This window comes from Sarcophilus harrisii, chromosome 1 (assembly GCF_902635505.1).
Source record: "Sarcophilus harrisii chromosome 1, mSarHar1.11, whole genome shotgun sequence".
NCBI classification, from domain to species: domain Eukaryota; kingdom Metazoa; phylum Chordata; class Mammalia; order Dasyuromorphia; family Dasyuridae; genus Sarcophilus; species Sarcophilus harrisii.
Window position 1 is genome coordinate 101,560,484 of NC_045426.1, and position 18,885 is coordinate 101,579,368.

At 34.4% G+C, this 18,885-nt stretch overlaps 1 protein-coding gene across 8 annotated transcripts in view; it reads right to left on the reverse strand.

Moving 5' to 3' along the window:
- Nucleotides 1–18,885, reverse strand: part of FKTN (fukutin) — a 64,471-nt gene that overhangs the window by 2,222 nt on the left and 43,364 nt on the right. For all 8 annotated transcript variants that reach the window (XM_031961395.1, XM_031961414.1, XM_031961409.1 and 5 more), the window contains 4 exons: nt 18,469–18,601; nt 14,378–14,507; nt 10,046–10,179; nt 4,637–4,764 (listed from right to left, as the gene is read on the reverse strand). In XM_031961395.1, coding sequence (XP_031817255.1) covers nt 4,637–4,764; nt 10,046–10,179; nt 14,378–14,507; nt 18,469–18,601 — 525 coding nt within the window. The remainder of the gene's footprint in view (nt 1–4,636; nt 4,765–10,045; nt 10,180–14,377; nt 14,508–18,468; nt 18,602–18,885) is intronic.

The window sequence follows — 18,885 nt, forward strand, 5'->3', positions numbered from 1 at the left end:
CATTCATGGAAATGGAAATTTTGGACTCCCTAGCAGATAGAAAGGCAAACTGTTAAAATGGAATAATTATTGTTGCCTAAAAGATTAAATCCAATTTAATACAGCAAGCATTTATTAAGCATCTAGTACAGACAAGGCTCTATGTTAAATGTTCTAGATGCAAATAAAAAAAGCTTTTGCCCTCAAAGAGCTCACAGTTCACTGGATGGATACAACATGTATTCATTCAGATAGGTATATATAAGTGACAATTTGAGGAAGAAGAGAACACTAACAGCAAGAGTGATCAGGAAAGGCTTACTGTAGGGGGTAACACATGGTCTAAGCTGTGAAAGATGCTAGAAATCCCAAAAGAGAGAGGTGAAGAGATGCATTGGAAATAGCTGGTGAAAAAGAATGGAGATGAGCAGGGGGGTGTCATGCCATGTTTAAGGAACAGTAAGAAGGTCAATTCATCTATACTACCAAGAAAGTCAAAGGGAGTAACATGTAACGAGGCTGAGAAATCTGGAACCAGATTTAAATGACAAACAGAGTTTGCATTTGACACCGGAAGTAACAGAGAACTACTAAAGTTTAAGCAGGGGAATGATGAGGTCAGACCTCTAATTTGGGAATATTACTTTGGCACTTTATATAGAGAGAATTAATTACAGAGGAGACCAATTAGGAGACAATGGTCTAGACAGGAGGTAATGGGGTTCTGAATCAGGATGGTTGGGCAAATAGATTAAAGGAAATATAAAATATAAGAGCTAATATGGAGGCAAATTCAATAAGACTTGGCATTTCATTGAATATATAAGGGATAAAAGTAAAGATTTGAGGCTATGGACCTGGATAAATAGAAAGATAGCAGTTTTCTTCAAAGAAATAGGAAATTTTGAAAGAAGAGTAAACTTATGGAGAGAGATAATGACTTCAGTTTTGGACATGTTGAGTTTGAGATGCTTATAGAATATCCAGTTTGAAATATTCACTATATAGCTGGTGATGTAGAATTTGAGCTTAGAAGAAAGACTAAGTCTAAATATTAAGATCTGGGATCACTTGTACAGCAGTAACTGAACCTAAACCTACAGGAATTGATCAGGGAAAAAGAGCACAGAGAAAGAGTAAAGGGCCCAGGGTAAAATCTTGAGGTCTACTTGAGGCCACAGTCAACGGCTTTTGGATAACGATCCAGCAAAGGAGACTGAGGAGTAAGCAGATAGATAAGAGAAGGAACCAAGAAAAAGTAATTTCACAAAAAACCCAAAGAAAGAAAACATTCAGGGAGAAATTGGTCAACAATGTCAATTGTTGCAAAAAAAGTAAAGAAAGATGAAGAATGAAAAAAGGTCCCCAGATTTGACAATTAGAAGATCACCAATAACTTCAGAGAAAGCAGTTTTAAGCTGAGCAGTGAATAAGAGCTGAGTCGTAAATAAGAAGTGAAGAGAACTCAGTTTTTTCAAGGACTTTGGCTTTGAAACGTAAAATAGATATAGGATGGTAGCTGGAGGGAATGGCAAGAGTCAAAAGAGGGGATATGAAAGAGACCTGGGTTGTATCTGCAAGAAGCAGTAGCGATAGTAAGGCAGTAGACAGGAAAAGACTAAAATTAGAACCAGTCACTAAGTCAAAGGAATAGGGCTGGGGGAAAGAAGGATAGGAGGTGACATGGAACATGCATGTTAGGAAGACTAATCTGATAGCTGAGTAGAAGATGCACTGAAGAGAGACCAACTAGAAAGGAAAATAGTCTGGGAATAAGGTACTAAAGACCAGTTATCCCTTCTTAAAATACCAATTCAATTATTCACGTGGGAGAAAATGGGATTAATAATTCCTATCATTAAAGTTATATTATACAGTTGTGTGGACAACCCATATTTTATCAGTACACAGATCTTGGGCAAACATTATTGATTGAGAAGTGTGTATTGGATTGCCTTTGAGAAACTGTTAAGTGCTTTTAATCTCAAGCTTTTTTCTGAAATAGAAATGGCTGTGAGTCAAATTATATCAGACTCTGAAGAATTAAAATATGTATCATCAAAAGGGCAATCAAAAGAAGCATGGTAGGAAAGAGTAGGCTAGAGCACATTACACAGAGGAATTGCACAGAAAAAAATAGCATGAAGAGTATCATTAGATACATTTCCAATTGTCTATGAAAAAGAGAAGAACCAGTAAGAATTTCTGAGAAGGTGCCAGCTCATACAAGACTATGATGTCCGCTACTATTCAAACTAATTATTATTCTCCAAATACCCATTCCTATTCCTGAATTTTCTAATTTGGTTGGCCCCACTATTCTCTCAGTAATTCAGATTCCAAAACTCAGTTACTTTTACTCTTCCCTCTTCTTTATTTGACATTCAGTTGCCAAATAAGGTGCATTCTGTATTCATCTTACTCTTTTCATTTGTTCATTTATTTCTATTCCATTGACACAGTACTCATTACTTTCCACTGGGATTATCACAATAGTCTTATAACTATCCAGGTAGTCTCTCCAATCTTTTTTCTCTCAAATCTATGCAACATTCTGTTACCAGATTAATCTTCCTAATGCAAATACCTTCCATTGCTCCTTCTACTGCTCCCAGAAAAAATCTGATCTCTAAACACTTACATTCAAGGCCCTTCACAATCTGGTTTTAATTTATATTTGCAGCTCTTTTTGTTACACTATACCTGATAGTAAGTTTAAAGTTTGACAACAGGGTTATAAAAGGATAAATTTAGATAACTGCAATTAAATCTGTCCCTCAGAAACTAGACAAAGTTTAGTGATGACATCCATATTATAGACCCAGATCTATCACTGATTCACTTTGTGAGCTTGGGATTTGGCTGCAGTTTCTTTCTCCATGTGAAATTATATCTACTTTTTGCATTTCATAGAATTGCTATGAAATTGGACACAATACGTGTGTGCTTTGAAAAACACATAAAAATACAAGGTAGTTAATAATCTGTTAAGAAAACCCTCCTTTAGGAGAAAAACTTCTTCATATAATGTAGCTATAGTTTCTGTATATTGTATGCACATGTACTAAGTACATCATATGCATTCAAAATTCTTTAATTATGCACTGGCTTCACAGGAGTAATTGAGAGATATAATTAAGAAGACCTAAGAAATGACCCATATGTTGTGTTGTAAAACACAAACATATAAACAAAGTGGGAAATACAGCACTGTTGCAGAAAAGTCAGTTTGAAAGAATACTCATTTAAGTAAATTACCAAAATTTGTTGTGCTTTTTTTCCAGCTTCACAGCTGGTAGCAGTGAAAAGGAAAAAAAAAAAAAAAAAAAAAAAGGGTCTCCCAAGAAACCAAATCTGCAGAAAAACCTAGCCTTGTAGTGGTGGGGCATGGAAACAGAATGCAGAAGACTCTGCCCCAGAACTCCCCAAGTTTGGCTTGGGGTAGTTGGCACTGTCAGCTACTCTGCTCCACCACAAGCACTACTTACTCACATGGAGTTTTTGACTCTCGTTCATTTGCCTTCATAAGACCTCCAAGTCAAAAAGTGGGAGACAAGGCTGCATTACAGGGGAATTGAGAGCAGTCTCAGGAAGAGCAAGAATCTCAGAACCTCACAGTCATTTAGTCCAATTTATGCAATAACTAGTTTGTTCTAAACGTAAGAGCAATATCAAAGCCCTAAGGGTCTATGTGGTTTCCACCTATTTGGCTTTAGGAAGTTCATTTTAGATAAAGTTTTAAGTTATATTACAATTGCTCCAGGCTCCAATTAAATAAATTCCTAATTTATTTAGGCAAATTTTGGGCATTTTCTGCCTACATTTACATTTACATGCCTCTCTAGTTAATTCCTGGCCTTTTTGTGGTAAGGTGAAATTCAGTTTATTGGATATATTTGGGAAATAAAATAGCAACTTTTTTTGGGGAGGTGGGGGGGGGGGAATTCTCTTCCATCATTGTCTCCAGCTCCAAAATATTTTGTTATTTTCGTATTGTTTCCTCCTTTCTCTGTACTTACCACATAGGAAGAACTTAATAAATGTTTGGTGACTAACACATCCAGAAGCTGAACACAATGCTTTAAAAAGTTAGCCTGGTCTGCTTTCCAGGGACCACAAGAGGAAGTCATAGCTCTCAGATGAGACAGCATTACAAGACAAAACCAAGATTGCACATCACATGGTACCCAATCTGGCTCATCCTGAGCAGCTCTGGCTCCCCTGCCTCTCTTAGGTGGGAGGATGCTGGTGGGAGAAGAAAAGGACCTTTGAGAGGATAGAAAGGTCTCCTCCGCCTGAGACCAGCTGGATAAGGATGGGTAGTATAGCAGGGATGGAACGTGGGGCTCTAGTAACTGGGGACAATTAACTTGGATGTCTGAGTTTCCTGCTCTTTTTCTCTGACACACTGACTATGAGGCATGGTGAATCATCATATTAAAACAATTGGGCTTGATTATACTAGGGAAAGAAGGTCCCTCTTCCCATACTAGTTTACTTGGGAAGAGAATATGTGTGGACTCAAGCCAGAGCTATGGAGAAGAGCTTTTTCATTAGAACAGTGAGCAGTTATTTGGGTAGTCAGTACTGTTTCATCATCTTTTTTTTTTACTATGTATATACACAAACTACTAAAAAATAAAAATATAATTCATACTTAAACTTTTTTCCTGATTTGGCCTGAGTGCCTCCATTCCACATGTGATCAGTCTCTTCATAGAAGAAAAAAATATCAAGTTTCACATCATCTTTTCCCTGGAAAGATAGCTCCAAACTGTCTTTTACCTACAAACAAAATGGGAGATTTTGACTGGAAAAGGAATAAACAAATAACAATTGCCTAGACTATTTAGTTTTATATTCCCTTTTCAAAATGAATATTAAATATCAAATGCTAGCACTTTCTTTTGACTAAGTATAGATATGAAGAAAACAAAATACCACCTCCCCCTACATTTTCCTTAAAAAGTAAAATCATTAGCAAATAAATCTTTATGATCATCACAAACAATAATAATCACATTCATAAAGTAACTTAAGACTTACAAACACTCCGATATCAACTTTACCCAACATCCTAAAAAGATTAAGTAAAGTATACATGGTTAGTTAGCATTTAGTAACATGCTAGCTCTACAAGGTTAGTGATCTTTGATGTACAAAGTCACTAACCCTGTTGGAAAAAGCAATTAGTTTAATTTGTCATGAACTATTCTTCAAGAAGCTATGTTGTTTTCCTGAGATCACAGGATTTGCTAAAGTTAATACCCCCATCCCACTTACCTCTTACCTGTGAATTTGAAAATGCCTGCTCCATGGGCAAGAAATTTGTTTTCACCTTAAATCTTTTCCTACCTCCCAACCGATGACACAGCGTAGCGTCCCTGGCCACTCTTTTCAATACTGGCTAAGGCAGAAGAGTTGAAATATTCCTTGCACTATACATTGCCACTTCCAGGTTCTCCAGCTACCACAATGACACTCAGAAACTTCTACAACTTTGAAGTAAACTCAATTCATATTATTCTATCAAAATTCTGAAAAAATTTAGGCCATTCTCCAAGAGCTCCCTCTTCTCCACTCCTCAACATTTTATATCATCTTACCAAGGTCAACCTCTCTTCATATACAAATGAAGATATCCAATCATATTTTCTCTATCCCTCTATCATCATTTCATCTATCCTTCCTCTTACCTCTTATCCTATTTTTCCTCCTCCTTTTTGTGGCTAAACTCCTTGACAAAATTTACAATAGGTGCCTTTACTTCTTTTCCTCTTTAACTCTTTTAAATTGTTTTTAAAATACTTTTCCTCTCAACTCTCTAATATGGCTTCTGACTTTAGCATTCAAAACTGCTCTCTCCAAAATTAACTGTTAATTTCTAAATCTAAAGGCTTTTTATCCATTCTCATTCTTCATCACTTTATTGTAGCCTTTAACACTGTCAATTATCTTCTTCTTGATATTCTCTTCTATGTAGATTTCCATGAATCTATTCTCTCCAGGTTCTCCTATGTGATCACTCCTTTTCAGTCTTCTTTGATGGATTTTCTTCCAAGTGACACCTGGTAACTATGGCTGTCCCACAAGGCTTTGTCCTGGGTCCTCTTCTCTTCTCCCTCTTACTTTGTGATCTTATCTGCTCTCATAAATTTAATGGAATGAATGGATTCTAGCAAAATACCATGTCCCTGACAATAATCCAGTATGTAAGTGGGCCCAGTGAGGAGTAAGCTGACCTGTGAAGTTGTCTTGTATAAGAAGAGCTACTTTTTTGTACTGACACCCACAATTACCTTATACAATCTGAAGGTTAAGCTACAGATATCAACTACTGAGGCTCTCCTGTATAGACAGGAAGGCCATAACCACCAATTGGTTTGCTCATGCACACAATTAACATAGTTCATACACCTTATTTTGGATCCTTTCCCATAAAAGGTCCCACTTCCCCCCTTGTTAATTGTAAGTTTATTTAGGAACTCTGCCTGCTTGTTAAAGTATCATAATAAAGCTTCTATTGAAGCTTTGTCCCTTGACCTGAAGATAGTTCAAGTCCGTGAATTCATTCCAGACAACTCCCCATCTTCATGACTTGTTGAACCTCATCATTTTCAATGATCATTTCTATGCTGATGATTCCCAAATCTACTTATCCAGCCCTAACCTCTCTCGCTGATCTCTTGCCTATCATTTCCAACTTACTACTAGACATCTCAAACTAGATTTCTGGCAGATATCTTAAACTCTCTATGTCCAAAACTGAATTTATCCTTTCCCAAAACTCTCTTCTGTTTCAGACTTTCTTGTAATTGTCAAGAAAATCACCATCCTCCAGTTCTTAGGTATCAACTCACTCTCTAGCATTAAACCTCCCTTCCTCCATCCAATATGTTGTCAAGGCCTGTGGACTTTACTTTCAAAACATCTCTTGCATAGCCTCTCTTTTTTTCTCTGAAACTGCCACTCTAGTGAAAGTCCTCATTATTCTTTTGCCTGAATTATTGCAAAGCCTACTACTGGTGGGTCTGCCTGTCACAAGTCTCTCCTTTGTCCAGGGCATCTTCCACTCAGCTGTCAAGATGACCTTTCTAAGGCTCAGGTCTTACCATGTCCCTCACCTGTTCAACAAACTCGAATGGGTCTCTATCTCCAGGATCAAATAAATAAAATCTTCCGTTTGGTGTTCAATAATTAGCGTTCCCACTTTTCCTTATTCTTCCCACCCCTTGTCTATCTCCTCCAACCTGATAATAGTACAATCCTGGCTACTATTTTCTCATCCAAAGAGCTTTCTTAATGCTTTTCTTCCAGAATCATGCCATACTTCTGTACTCATCATCCATTACTTGCTCTGCTTTTATCTTTTGTACCTGGCTCTTAAAATCTAAGTTGGTTGGTAAGTTTCCTGTAGGTCTACTATAATTACCAATCACTTTAGACAATGAATCTTTTTCCTCTCTCAATGGAATTGGAGTTTTTGTGCTTGTTTCTTTAGAATATATTTTTTGAGAGGCTCTGGACTGACTTTCCCAACAGAATTTTGATCCATGGAATCTTACCTACCATTTCTCTGAACCTTAAAAATCCTCTCTCCAAAAATTTAGGATACATATAAGACTATTTTTGACTCCTTCTTCTTTATTACAAATTCTAGGATGGAATGATCACTTTCACTCAAAATTCCCATTATTTGTACCTTGACAACCAATTCCTCCTTTCTGGAGAATATCAAGTCCAGAATAAAATTTCTTCTTGTTGATTTCATCTTTTGAAGCATGGCTTTATTAAAACAAGGAGAAAAATTATTATCTGCACTATTTTGGAATTTCAGAAAGTGTCCAAATATTTGAAGTCCTTCAATACTATCAAAACTCTGTGCCAGGCTTATGATGCTTTCCAAATTCCTCTATTTTCTCTTCCTGACCAGATGTTTGGAGTCAGAAGTCCAGAGTTTAAATCCTGTCTTAGACACTTACTAGTTGTGTGACTCTGGGCAAGTAACTTAAACTCAGTTTTCATCAGTTTCCTCTTCTGTAAATTAGGGAAAATGGTAGCAGGGTTGTTGTATTAAATGATATATTTACAAATCACTTACTGCAGCATGTGTTACATAACAGGCCCTCTAAATGTTAGCTAGCAGTAGTAGTAATTACATTCTGATAGCATTATTATTCAATTTCTACCACTATTGCTCTTCCCCTTAAAGCTTTCCACTTTGTGTCCCTACTTTTTTGGAAAAGGTTTCTTAATAGATATGTTTTTAACAGGAATAAATAAAATAATGTCTTGTACCTCTTTTATCTGTCCTATTTCTTTTGAACAATAGCCTTCTAAAAATTTTTTCCTATCAACAGTATGATCCCATCAAGTCTCAGAGATAATAAATCAAAGTTTACTCAAGCTGGGATACCTAGTTTACTCAATTTGTTAACCATACTTTGTGTATTTGCATATATATAGATGTTCGAACTTATAGCTTTTATTACCTTCTTTCTTTTATTTTTGCCTATTGTCAAGTTCTGTGTACCTCAGCTATTTTTCCCATGCTGTAGCTACTCCATATATAGGCAGTTTTCTCGCTCTATTTTCCTTTTCCACTTAAAGCCTTTTGTATTAGGTTTTCAAGTTCCCAGGAAAATATATCCTTACCAAACTGTGCATAACTGACAGCCCCGAAGTCTACAGTTATCGTATACAGGACTCTGCAACCTTTAGTCATGTTTTTTAAGTTCCAGCATCATGTGTGCCTAACTGAATCAGTAGATGTGTAGTCATCATTGTTTTGATTAAGTCTTGGTAGGCTCTCTGTCTTATCCAAGAGATATGTATGGCCTGGGAAAGCAACAGACTTCTTTATTATTATAATCAGGTCAATTAAGTGGCTGTCCCATGACTCCCACCAAGAAGTCAACATTCTTCTTCCTAAGATTCTATTTTACCTGATATCTATGGATAAACACTATCTTCTTAGCAGCTTCCTCTTCAAAGCATCTGACTCTCTGTCTTCAGGAAGAGCTTTATAGTTGCTTTTCAGCACCAATGTCCAGATGTTCTTTTTTCTCCTTTTGTGTGACATTTTTCCTCTCTAATTTCTTGACAAAAGGCAGGACTATCCTCTGCATCTTCAGAACCATTTTTCTTTTTTGGCCCTTAGTTTTAAGTTTCTAAGGAATACATCATTGCTCTTGAAGATTCTGCGAGTATTGAGGAATTCCTCAAGCATATTTACTTTCTTTCTAGGAGGGAGACCAATTTGCACTTTGAAATGTATAATTTTTACTTTTAAATGACAACTTTTACTCCTTGGTGACAGAAAATGTATTTTATCTTGACTTAGTGGAATATAAAGTGAAAAATGAAATGAGATGTTGCCTGAATTCCTAATTTGCTGGAGTATAATTGTTTTATTTGGGGTTTGATGACTTTTTTTTTTGTAACTGGGCTTTGATCTTTCTTTCTCTTGTTCCTCTTGTGTTTCTTCTTCCCTAGTCTCTCTACACCTAACACCAACAAATAAATTTAGTCCTTTTCCTATTGTCACTAGCTTCAATTTGTAACCTACAGAGAGAACCAAAAAAGAAAGAAAAAAAACCATTCCTTCCCTTTCCAATAATTTTCCCTTGCTCAACCTCTTCCCTTTCTCTTCCCCCAAGGTAATGAAAAACTGCCAACTACGGTTGGCAGTTTGTAAGTTTAAGCTCTAAGAACCATAAACAATTTCAGTTCTAGAACAATGAACCTGTTAATTATTTTATGAATAAAATGCATTCAACATTAATCTAATATAAAAGTAAAAATTATTATTTATGACACCTATGCAACTTTACTAACTCCATTGTAATAGAGTTCAAGATCCTTTTCATATTTTCATCTTTAATAGATAAAACAGTTTTTCCTGTTATTCTTAAAACAGAAAGGATAAGTTGCAATTATGCAAACCACAGCAAAGTGATAATGAATATAGTATTTGCATGTTTTCAGTCAGGTTTAGGGTCCCCAAATGTAAATTTATTTTTTTAAGTACACTATCAAGAAGTGAAAGACATTAATCATTGCTGACCTTTCCAAACTTGTGTTTTAACGGAAGTCCTACATTCTGAAAAGCTGTAATTATATCTGATGTATAGTCTTGTACAAAAATCCCCAAATCCACATCTTTGCTGTGAGGAATAATACTGCACTGCCGATACCAGCCTAACAAAAAGAAGAAAAAAAAATGTAAGGAGTTGATACAATATTAACCACTGTTCCTAACTAATTTCATAACACTTGAGTTCCATAACATTTAATATCTCATTACTGTCATTAAAAAAATTTTTAAGCTATTACTCCAAGCCAAACAGTACATAACTGCCTATATATGTGTGAGGTACAATAGTTATTTTTTAATTTGGTTTAAACTCTCCAGAAAGGATATTTTATTTCAATTTTTAAAATTACAAGTCTAGAGTAAATACTACTACTAAAGTGCTAATTTTAATTAACAATGATATTATTAAAAAGGCTTCTCTTGAGTCCTTCAGGTTTCAGATAAAATCTCACCTTTTTCAAGAAGTTTTTCTGATCCTCCCTCACCTTTCTCCCAGCACGCACACGGATGCACACAAGCATGCACCCACATATACACACCACACTCCCAATGCCAGTGCTCTGTTGATTATCTCCAATTTATCCGATATATAATTTGTTTATATGCTGTATATTCTTAGATTGCAAGATTCTTTTGAGAGAAGGGATGATTGTTTCTGCTTTTAATTTTATCCCCAGAGTTTAAAATAGTGCCTCGCAAACAATAGGCAATTAATGAATGTGGGCTAATTTGTGAGTACTATACTGAATTGGAAGAATAGCTAACTGACAAGTGAAGAAGAAAACTATCACTGGATTCTTCTCAAAAATGATTTGTTTCCCTCCTTCATTTAATAAATACTTTTTCCTCACTAAACTGTTTATAGAGTTTAGGTAGAACTATAATTAGACCAAATGATGACTGGTATAAAAAAAAGGCAATACTCTCTTAAATGCTAGCAAAAAACTGCAATAAGGACTTAAAAAAATGTTTTTAAAGATTTATACTGTTGCAGCCCTTTTTGTAGTGGCTAGAAACTGGAAACTGAATGGATGTCCATCAGTTGGAGAATGGCTGAATAAACTGTGGTATACGAATATTATGGAATATTACTGTTCTGTAAGAAATGACCAACAGGATGATTTCAGAAACGCCTGGAGAGACTTACATGAACTGATGCTGAGTGAAATGAGCAGGGCCAGGAGATCATTATATATTTCAACAACAATACTATATGATGACCAGTTCTGATGGACCAGGCCATCCTCAGCAACGAGATCAACCAAATCATTTCCAATGGAGCAGTAATGAACTGAACTAGCTATGCCCAGAGAAAGAACTCTGGGAGATGACTAAAAACCATTACATTGAATTCCCAATCCCTATATTTATGCCCACCTGCATTTTTGATTTCCTTCACAAGCTAATTGTACAATATTTCAGAGTCTGATTCTTTTTGTACAGCAAAATAACGTTTTGGTCATGTATATTTATTGTGTATCTAATTTATATTTTAATGTATTTAACATCTACTGGTCATCCTGCCATCTAGGGGAGGGGGTGGGGGTAAGAGGTGAAAAATTGGAACAGGAGGTTTGGCAATTGTTAATGCTGTAAAGTTACCCATGCATATAACCTGTAAATAAAGGGCTATTAAATAAAAATAAAAAAAAAAATAAAAAAAAAAAAAGATTTATACTGTTGATAAATAAGAAAAAATAAGCAAAAAACTCTCTCTCTTAATTTTGGAGATGCTGGGTTCTGCTCACAAAAAGGATTTATGTTGATAAGGTTGGTATATTTTCCAAAAAGGAGAAATTTTCTCTTTCTGTAGTTAATTCTTTCTTATAATATCAATTAAAACCAAAGACCATTTCATGGACTCATTGTAGTATATTCATCATAAGATCATGTTTCTCTCTCTCTGAATTTTAGACTTGCTTGTGATTATGAGATTTTCTTGCCTGAGACACAGTGGACCAGATAATTTGGCCCTAAACATAATGTGTAATAATCTATAATAACTTGGTTTGTTGGTAAACTGCAGACAAGACACTTTAATTCAATGCAAGAAAATATTTAGTTAGGAAAATGAAAACCACTTTAAACAACAAATAAATTTCTTGCATAGAACCAGGAATTTGTAAGTATAAAGGGCCTTCAGAATCTTAATTTAAAAACACTTGCTGCCAACTGAAGACTGATAGAACGAAGACAAGGAACTGGTAATTCTTATTTTATATGTCAAAAAGCAGTACACATAAGTCTTTGGTCATTGTTCCAGTGTTACTAGCCATATCATAGTATTAAAATTTGGAAGAGATGTTGGAAATAATCCAATCTTCACTAGACAGATAAAGAAAAAAAAAAAAAAAACGCTCAGAGAAGTTCCATGACTTACCAAAGTCACCCTAATAAGCCAGGTTTTAAACATGGGTCCAAATCCTACACTTTTACTATGTCACATTTTGTTTATTTACTTCATTGTCTAAAGTCAGTACTCTTCCTGAGTTCAAATCTAGCCTCAAATTAATTCAACTGTGTGATTCTGGGCAAGCCACTTAAACCTGTCTGCCTCAGTTTCCTTGTCTGTAAAATGAGATGGAGAGGAAATGGCAAATCATGCCAGAATCTACCAAGAAAACTCCAAATGGGGTTATGAAGAGTCAGATATGTCTGAATGCCAAGCTGCTATGTCAAAAAAATCTGACAATTTTTTAAAATACCTAATTTTAAAGAATACTACAAAGTGAAGCAAAAATTTGAGATTTATGCAAAACAGAGTAGTCTAAAGGAAAGTTTGTATATTTTCCTAAAATTTTTCAATGGGTTTCTTTAAATATACACACATAACGTGTGCGTGTGTATATAATACACATGGAATTTTTTTAGTACTACCATAACCCCAAAGATTAGGATGCAGAAGGAAAGTAAGATACACATCATTATGCATTCATTTGGAGGTGAGAACTATTGGAAGAGGTGGAGAAATGATGAAATCATTGGGAGGTGACAAAGAAAGAAATAGGAACAGTTTCTTGGATGCCTAGAGCAAAATTAACTTTGATGTCAAAATTTGCCAAACTTAGAAGAGTGTAAATAGAGATAGGGCTCAAAAAGTACAGTTTACTAGATAATTACCTAACTATTTGACATTCAGATATCAGTAACAATTTTAAGAATTGTGTAAGGTTCACTTTAAATTATGCATTATTCTAGAAATGTGGAGAAATCCTGCCCTTGAATAGGTAAATGGATCCTGCTGCTGCTTCTAATTCCTATACAGTCTGTTTTCATCCCACACTCTTATTCTCAAAAAAAAAAAAACTCCTCAGGCTTTCTTCTCTAGAGTATTCAGTAGAGGGCTGGGTATGGAGTAACCTAAGTCACAGAAATAATCAGTTTTCAAATTCCTTTTCCTCAAAACAGAAATCCCAAGATGTAGGATTTTAATAGATTCATGAGACATCCTGACCTTGAAGGTTTCTCTGAAGCTATTTTGCTTAAACATTTATTGAATCATTTAATTTCTACCTTGTCTGGTGGCTCACCAATTATTTGGTTGTTTCATACATTTAATTCTAATCTATTTACAACAAAATGGTTTCTGATGAAAATTCATTAAAATTAAATCAAAGAATCTTCTTGAATATTAGTAAGTTAGATACTATTTCAAAGGCCAAATTTTAACTTATTTTCCTTCTAATTCTTTTGAATATTTCTTCTTCTATCATGCCCACTCTACCTAAAATAAGACCCTTTTATACAACCAAGACAATAGTATGGCATTTTAAGTCAATGCTAGCTATACTATCTTATCATTACTGTCCTAGAAATGGTGGGAAAGATCCTCAGTCTATTCCTCTGCCTTATCATTTTAAATAACCTTCTTTTATCTTGAAATTTTAATGTAATTTAAAGTGTGTTTTAAATGAACAAAGAAAAATTTTCATGATTATCTTCAAGGAAGCAATTAAAAATGTTAAATAGAAGACAGTAGAATTATGTAGGCACATATGAATTTTCTTACAAAGTACTTATACTTTTTCTATAAACACAACTATGTTCTTCACTGTGACATAAATTTTTAATAATCATTTCTGGAAAAATCCAAGCAGAAATCATTCCATGGTACTTAATAAATACTTTCTTTTCTCTGATTAGAAATCGGATATTTTCAATATTCATGAACTATTTTTAAATTTCTCTCAAAAAACCATCTCTAGAATCAGAAATTGAAAATCTACACAATCTGACATACCATCATTTTAAGTATGAGGCTTTTCACAGAAAAAAGCCAAATAAAATGTTTTAAAAATTTACCAAGACAAGTCCCACTGCTGAGCCAAAATCGGACTCCCAAATCCTTTAATGTTGCAGCTGCCAGGTGTAACAATACTTTTGCATTCTTCTGAAACATCATTGCCTCCACAGAGATGTCATCATGGTACTTCTGCAGAATAACAAATATTTAACTATAACTTTTGTATTTACAAAGGGCATTACCCTACCTTTTTATTTTATAATTAAAAAGAAAATGTCTTACTTTATTGGTCTAATTAAAAAGATTAAGTATGTGCGGTGAGTAAAAGAAGAAAGAAAAATAAACAAACAAAAAAAAAAAAACTAGTTTATCTGATTTTTTCCTTGCTGACAAGAGTGATAAAGAGTCTGGATACCTGAAAGTGATGAAATATTCAGGGCAGGTATAGAAATTAAATCAAGGTATTTGGAAGATTATCTACTTCTCAAGTTATAATATAGGACAAGTGACTCAAATCTCTGGTTCAGATCATCCACTTTACCACCAACACAGAGAAGTGGAGGTCTTCTCATCCAACAGTAGCAAGGGATTATGTAGGGCCAGAGCTTTGAACAATGTGGATGCCATACATGCTGTATGAGTAACGGTTGTCTTCTCTAGAAGCTCCAGCTCCAGCCCTCACCACTTTAAAATCTTTTAAGGAAATTAATTGATAACAGCTTTAAGAAAAAGTTTCAGGATCTATCCTAAAATAAAAACAGGATTGCACTTAAAACTAAAGTTAGAAAACCCTGAGTTTGAGTCCCACTTTAGAAACATTTTAACTGTGTGACACCAAGTAAAATCATCTGTGTCTCAGACAACTAGTGCTGACGACTAAGTTGCAGCAACTTTTCATTGGAAGAGGGGATTCCCTCCCTAGGACTGTCCTACACCAATAAAATTACCAGTGTCTAGCACAAAAAATTAGCTCTATAAACTACTGAATTTAGCACAGGCACAAGAATAAATTTACATGATGTCTGAGAAATTATATTCTGATGGAAAAGTTCTCCTGTTGAAAAGAGGGTAAGTAGTGAGTTCACTAAGTGGTCTCCAAATAGGGTTTGAATAATTAGTTGTCCAATATGTTGTCCCAAGGATTCGACTTTAGGAACTAGTTGGAAGAGATGATTTCTGAGCTCTCATTTGATTGAACAAATATGTTTTAAAGTCTGTGTATGACACTATACTGTGGACACACATTCAAAAAGGCAAAATAAACAAATAAATAAATAAATAAAGGTAATCCTATAATGGCAACAAAAGTTACTAATGATTAATACCTAATATGGGGCAGCTAGGTGGTGCACTGAATAGAGTACTGGGTCTGGAGTAAGGAAGAATCCTCTTTGTGAGTTCAAATCTGGCCTCATTCATTTCCAGCTGTGTGATCCTGGGCAAATCACAATCCTGTTTGCCTCAGTTCCCTCATCTGTGAAATGAGCTAAAGTTAATGGCAAATCACTCCAGGATTCTTATCAAGAAAACCCCAAATGAGATAATGAAGAATCAGATGTGGGGAGAGGGGGGAAGCAAAAATTCAATCACCTATTAGATTCCCCTACCCTAGTTCGTTTATTTTGTATTAAGAAATTCAGCAGAATTATTTAAATTTCCTTGCTACTATCAAATGTTAAAAGTAGTATACAAATACTTTAATTAGATAATTGACCTGGGGCAATCCAATCAAAGTTTTGAAGACAGCAAAGACAGAGAAAAGGAAAAATTAAGAGTATAGTAAAGATAAAAATGGCATGGAACATCATAGCAGAAATGCCACTACACAAAATGAAAAAGGGAAATATTGAGTCGTGGGCCTATCTTCATGCACAAATGGACATGATGCAGAATGAATGAATGCAAGGCTCAGACTTGATTTTGTCAAGAACAGAATCCTCTAGGCAACATTACTATCTTGCATACTGATTTTGTTTAAGAGGGAAAAAAAGCAAAGCAAAGCAAAACCAACTACATCCAACTAGAATGGTTACATTAAGATCTGCTCTCATTCATCATTCATTTCCTTTCTTCAGATGCTTCCTAAGTGCTTTCCATTAAAATCTGAATAAAATTAAGACTGCAAATACATTGGAATTCAAAACCTTATTATCTTCGTGAATTCTCAATATTACAGAATACCTTATATATTATACTGCCTTTCCACATATAGACAGAGAATATATTGTTACAGAGAGCCCTATATACATAAGGATATAGATATATTTATGTATATTCATATTTACATAGATTCCCAAATAGTTATAGCTATGTGTATGTGTGTGTATATATATCTGTATCTATCTGAATGTAATGAGCCTAGACAATTGGAGATGTCACTTGTTCTGGAGGAATATTATTCCCACAAAGATATCTTTGCTCATTTGTTCACCACTGTGTAACTTTATATGAACAGTATGGTTTATGTATTCTTGCTCCCCAAAGGGATAGGAATTTCAAATAGTTCTTTAATAAGTTAAGCTTTCTAACAGTATGGCCAAACTCCCATATCACTTTTTTCCTCACATTCTGTCTCAAATTATAATTATTTCGTTGTTTCTCTTCACCTTCTCCAACAGGTTATAAATTGCTTGACATACCCTTTCTTTTTATTTGTCACAATAACTAGTTAAATGGTACCTTAAGTGTAGTAGATACACATCATTTGTTGATGTGTTCCTCAGCATGGAATGCCCTTCTAGGGCACTACTAGAAAGAATTTCATCAAATACTTCATGTCATACATGTCAATTAGCACTGGCCCATAATAGATGCTAAAGATTCTGACCAAAAGGTATTTGAACAAAACTAAACAAACAAACAAAAAATGGCTATTTGCAATGGTTATGTGTTTTCTCTGTCATTAGGTGCTGTAATAAACATTGCAATCCAAAAATGGCTAATGATCTCTAGATAATTTAGATTTTAAATATATTATTGTTTTCTGAAATTTTATCTGGTTTTGTTTAGATACAGATCTCAAAGGTAGCTTCAAAATGAGAAAGCTAATCCAAACATTTTGCTTCAGCCACTAATATAATCAGTTTACATTCTCTGACCTACATTTATTAATGGAATATGGAGAAAGTCAAGAAAAATGTTAAGATGATAGAAAAAAATTAGATTGGTATTAAAATTTTGAAGCAGATAAACCATAAAATTGATGCAAATTGTGTGTGTATGCACATGTTGTGTGTGTATGTATCTCAACAGCATATTTCATTGGAAAATCACTAATAGCTTTACAAAGGCAGGGTTTTTATTCAACAGGAGAAACCAAAGTAGAAAATGTGAAGTGACTTTATCAAGGTCATCTGCAAATGGCATAGGACATATAGCACTAGTCTTCATCCTGGTTTCTGAATGCTAAAAAATCCTGTTTCTAAATATCATTTACCCCTCCTATTTAGAAGATCACGCAGGATTAAGGAAGCCCATATATTCAACAAACTTGGCTGTATGAGTGATTTGTCTATATGTAATACTTCTACTACATGTCAACTCCTGGAGTTCAGTTTATAAGCCTTTAACACCAGTAAAGAATAAAGATCAAAAGGATCATCCTCATATTTTATTTATCTTTAAACAGTACAAGATTTTCAGAATTAATTTCTCAATATCATTCCTTTGAGGGGATTTTATTCATAAAGTGTTGTAATATTGCATGATGCCATGATCCAAAGGAGAATTTTTATCCTTTGACATTTTTAAAAACAGAACAGACTATATTATGTACATATAATTAATAGGCAGTCCTACCTGGAAACAAGTTGAACTATTTGACTTCTTAAGGTTCTTTCTAACTCTTCTATTCTAAAATTCTGCTTCAAACATGTGAGAAGTACACAGAAAAAAATAAATGGTTTTGAGGTATTAAATAAAAGTAATGAACTTTCCCTTACTCCCCCAAAAAGGGACTCAAAAGAAGCAAACTATTCCTTGAAGAATTACATTTTCAAAGTTAAGCCACCCTTTCTCCTTAAAACAAAATATCCCAAAGAGACTATTTAATAATCAACAATTCTGTTGATAGAAGTTTTCTTTGGCTTTTTTTCATAAACTTGAAGCCTATTTTAAATTTCAAAAGTTATATTTCCTGAACGTCACTAACCTGAAAGAAAGCACGTGCTTCTTTGAACCTACATTCAATAAACCTAGAATGGGGTACTTCCTCTAGAAAGTGGGTAAGGTCCTTTGGAATCTGTACTTCTAGTCCATCAACAGAAACTTGTAGTAATTCTGGCCTGAGGAGAAAACATAAAATTTAAGATAGGATTCTGAACCAGAACACTGTGCTAAGAACAATTAAACTGCATCTTCTTCTAACATATAAAAACATCAGCAAAAATGGGACATCTTAAAAATATTTTCACTATTGTCAACTTAGTTACAAATTAACAACTCAAGGACAATCTATACCCAAAATGAATGTGATTTATGTATTTTGTATGAGTAAATTTTAAAATAGCAAGTACTAATAAATATTCTTTCAGGTTTCATTAGGAAGTTAACAGTGTTGACAAAAACA